At 45.4% G+C, this 4224-nt stretch overlaps 1 protein-coding gene across 2 annotated transcripts in view; it reads left to right on the top strand.

Annotated features, from left to right (window-relative positions):
* PRKAG2 (protein kinase AMP-activated non-catalytic subunit gamma 2) overlaps nt 1-4224 on the top strand; it is a 21867-nt gene that overhangs the window by 7154 nt on the left and 10489 nt on the right. For both annotated transcript variants that reach the window (XM_023521789.1, XM_023521790.1), the window contains 2 exons: nt 2991-3156; nt 3497-3534. In XM_023521789.1, the coding sequence (XP_023377557.1) occupies nt 2991-3156; nt 3497-3534 (204 nt within the window). The remainder of the gene's footprint in view (nt 1-2990; nt 3157-3496; nt 3535-4224) is intronic.

Here is a 4224-nt window from a genome sequence, read left to right as displayed (position 1 = left end):
AAAAAAAAAAAAACCGCTAGAGATCTGTAGCTCACACCTGTATCTGAGATTAACACAGATTGTGAAAAACAACTTACCGAGATCTCCAATTTAAACCTTTTCCGGAACACTGTTTTAAGTCAATCAACCTTTTATGATTGTAATATAAAAACACTGAAAATGCTTTTAAAGCAGGGGTGGTCCACAGTTTTCTAATTTTTCTTTAAAGCCTCCTAACAACTTTAATGGCTTTTCCCGCAGCCTCTTCGATGCTGTATACTCGTTGATCAAAAATAAAATCCACAGATTGCCAGTTATTGACCCTATCAGTGGGAATGCACTTTATATACTTACCCACAAAAGAATCCTCAAGTTCCTCCAGCTTTTTGTAAGTAGCTTTTAGTGTTTCTAAAGACATAGTTGCATCTACTTTAATTTACTTCAAGTAAACTGGCTCCTGTTCCCTGAGAAGTGATTTTAAGGTCTCCATTTCTAAACTTCATTTTCTCAATTTACTATTTGAACTGTGCCTTCTCAAAGTTGATTCCAGTTAAAAAGCAGTCACCTGTCAGTGCAAGGACCAAGGTAATAAAACACTTGGAATTCTCTCTTTAAATGAGAATACTTCTAAAACGGGGGATTAAAGCAATTTGCAAATTAGTCCCATTAAGGAACTGCTGTACAAGATAAACTGAGCCAATGTTTGTAGTAAATTCCTTAGGATGCTTTATCGGTATCATGCTTTTGGAAACTTTCAAAAGTACTGTCCCCGGATTTATCAACTGCAGCATTGAGAGGAAAACCCGAAGCAGGTGACCTTTGGGTAAGAGAGCACCATGTTGGTCCGAATGCAGGCTGTCTCACCTGCAGGTTCCCTCAGCTGCCTTTGAAACGAGATGGCTTCGTCGTCGCTCGGGCTCGGAACCTCTTTGGCTGGCAGTTCTAACGAGGCTGGGAAGGACCAGAGGGCTTTGAGTTTTTCCTTTTAATTACACGCACTGAGTTTGAGGTTAAGAGGAATTGGTCAGCTAGAGCCAGTGGGAGGCCTCACTCACGCACGGTTCAGAGATCATTTGAAGAGTTTTAAAAAAAAAAGAAATCAATAGACACTAAAATTCTACATCAACCAGGCGATCCCACCTCCTCCTCCAGGGCCTCCGGTGAGGAAGCCGTAGCGTTCTGGGGGACGCGTGGGAGCCCGAGCGCCAGGCCACCCCGCTCCTGGGCACAGGAGCCCAGAGGGCTCAGCTATTGGGAGAAATAACTTTTCCACCAAACCAGTCTTCTATTTTAATACTTTACGTGTAAAAATAACTCTTCACGTTCAAATAAAGGCTAAGAAGATAGGAAGGAGACATGATTACAGAAAAGCGTGAACTTCGGTAACGAGCCAGCCTCGGCAAGAAGTCGGGACGTGCACTAGTGTAGGCCAGATCTCCGTCTGTCACGCTCAGGCTCTTAGTCTGCCACGGGCCACAAATACCGTCACCTTAGTGTTGGGGTTTAACAGAACCCTGGGCCAGGCTGTGCTGTCCGGGCCCACAGGTGCCAGGCTGTTAGCCCAGTCACCCTTTAATCATTTTAAAATGCTATTAGTCAGGAGAGCTTAATGCCGGCAAGCATTTATGATAAGTCAAGCACTGTCCTAGGCAGTCCGTGTGATAAAGCTAATCCTCACCACCACCCTCCCAGGTAGGTATTTGTATTAATCCTATTTTCTAAGTGATGAAACTAAGCTAGGTGAAGTAACTGCCCAGGTCACGGCCGGCAGTGGCGGAGCAGGCCGACCCGATGGCCTGGCTCAGCCCCCGAGGCCTCGTCCCTCCCGCTGTCCTGGCAGGCAGCGTTTCAGATCCTCTGTGCACAGAGGCCCTGGCTCAGGGTCCACGCACCCCGGGCCGCCCCGGTGCAGGTGGCCGGGTCCCCGCCCATTTCCGTGGCTGCGCTGCCGCAGGACTGGCAGTTCGAGACGGGCCTTCGGTGTCTCCTGCAGCGTAGAGGCCGCCTCTGCCGGCGCTGCCTTATATTTGGGCCAATATGGTCGCTAGCATCGTGCTTTTAGAATATTTAGCTAGATGTTTTCAGATGAAAATGCAGATTTTGAAAGACAGTGCAACCTGATGTTTACTGACTTGTGAGATCGTTTTCTGAGAAAAAGCAGCAGTGCCCTTGGAGAGGGTCGGCAGCTAGCCCGAGCACGCAGCGCGGAGCAGGGGAGGTCCCGCGTCGACACGGGCCAGGCGACCTAATAGGTCTCTCTCTTTTCTCTAAATTTCTAGGAGTCTCATGATTTGAATATTGATGAACTCTTTGACTTGAACATTTTGTTTCTTCTAATTGTTCACCTTTTCCTGATAATTATAAGGTACACCAGGAGGATGGAGTCAACTGTACCCTTTATAAAAGGTGGATTTTCGAACCATAGACCTTATTTCGTTTTAGTCGAACGTAATCCCAGACTTCTCTCCGACCTCTCCCTCCTCCTTTAAAGCAGCCCCTGGAAAAAAAAAAAAATCAGTTAACTTTCAAAGGTGCTCTTAGTTCTGTTCAGCTGGCTTGTCCTTTATTCCCAGTAGACAGTTGGGGTGCTGTGAGTAGCCGCCGACGGCTCAGACCACCCAACCCTGGGTCTGGACGTGCACGGTCTCAATGCTGCCCAGCAATAGCCGGTGGCCGCAGGACCAGGAGTTAACGGGAGTAATTAAGAGTGAAGGATGCTCGGTGCCTTCTGGGTCTTAACTTCCAAACAGACCTGCGTTCCCTTCTGTCCCCTTTTTCAGTGGGTGAAAGCAAGGGGGAAATGTACAGCCCTAGGGCTTTGCGGTATTTTACCAAGTAGTTAAACAGAACGACTCGTAAGCTGGTTTGAACGGGACAGTTGTTACACGTCACGTTTTCACGTTAATTCAGGCATCCCAGTTAGGAAAGGCTAATTTGTCGCACGTTAGTGGACATTTGAACGTGACGAAGGTCCCTGGGCTCTAGCGCACTTGTCCCTACGCCCCGTTTAGATGTCCGACATGCCAAAGCCTGCCTTCATGAAGCAGAACCTGGGCGCCCTGGGCATCGGCACGTACGACAACATCGCCTTCATACACCCGGACACGCCCATCATCAAGGCCCTGAACGTCTTCGTGGAGAGACGGGTGTCCGCCCTGCCTGTCGTGGACGAGTCAGGTCTGTGTGTGGCCATGAGCGGAAACAGCTGTGTATCTCATTGGGGTAAAGCCACTGTTCGATGGCCTCGCGTATGAGATCAGCAACTCAGCATGGGCGATAAGTGGGGGAAGTGGAAATTTAGGGTGAAAAAGGTTCAGCACCCAGGAGCGCTCAGGGAAAGGATTTTCAACGGGCATGTTTTCACATTTTCCACTAAGATGCGATTTCATGTTCATTTGAAAAACGACAAGCTAATTTCGTTTAGCAATATGTCATTCCTAATAATTACCTAATTAAGATTGATTTTAAATGTTATCGGTTTCTAAGACATTTTTCTAACACACGTTTTCATTTTTAGGAAAAGTTGTAGATATTTATTCCAAATTCGATGTGATTGTAAGTATTATTTTGTTAAACCTGTCATCTAGAATGCATTTAAAACAATGTTTTTATGGTTTTTCCTAATTTAATGATTTCTAGCTTTTTTGATTATGAGGCTCTGATCAGAAAATGCCATAGATTCCCCGTAGTAACTGTATTTCTAACATTCATTGGCTTAGCAGTGAATATTAGTAGCATTTTATAATTCTTTTCAGTCCATGTTTAGCTTGTCCATCACTACACCATATGTATATATTTTCAATGGTCCTGTTTCTGTGAGGGAGACGTTATTCCGCCAACAGGCACGTGCTTAGCACACACGTGAACTTGGAGGTCCCTGGGCACGTACATCCCGTGGTGTGATGATTGGGGACACTGTTCTAAAGAAGACAACAGCAAATTTGTTAGAGTTGTGCGAAGTCCTGTTTTTTAATCCCTAGTTTAAATCTACTGGCTTGATTTTAGTGCTATCTCTTTCTATCTGATGCTTTTTTCCTCATTCATTGTAAATGCACTTCCTTAGAATTTTATGTTATTTCTAAGGGAACTGAAACTTGAATAGCCCCAAAGAAGCACACCATTTTTTTTTTTTTTGCCATAATACTGACCCCTGCATTAAATATTCTGCATCTGTCTCAAACCTTTTTTTTTTTTCATGTATTCTAATAGACACCAAAAATATGCTTACTGGAATTTGGTTGAGTG

Source organism: Pteropus vampyrus, unplaced genomic scaffold (genome assembly GCF_000151845.1).
Source record: "Pteropus vampyrus isolate Shadow unplaced genomic scaffold, Pvam_2.0 Scaffold316, whole genome shotgun sequence".
NCBI classification, from domain to species: domain Eukaryota; kingdom Metazoa; phylum Chordata; class Mammalia; order Chiroptera; family Pteropodidae; genus Pteropus; species Pteropus vampyrus.
Note: the sequence above shows the minus strand (reverse complement) of the source record. Positions and strands in the feature narration are given on the sequence as shown.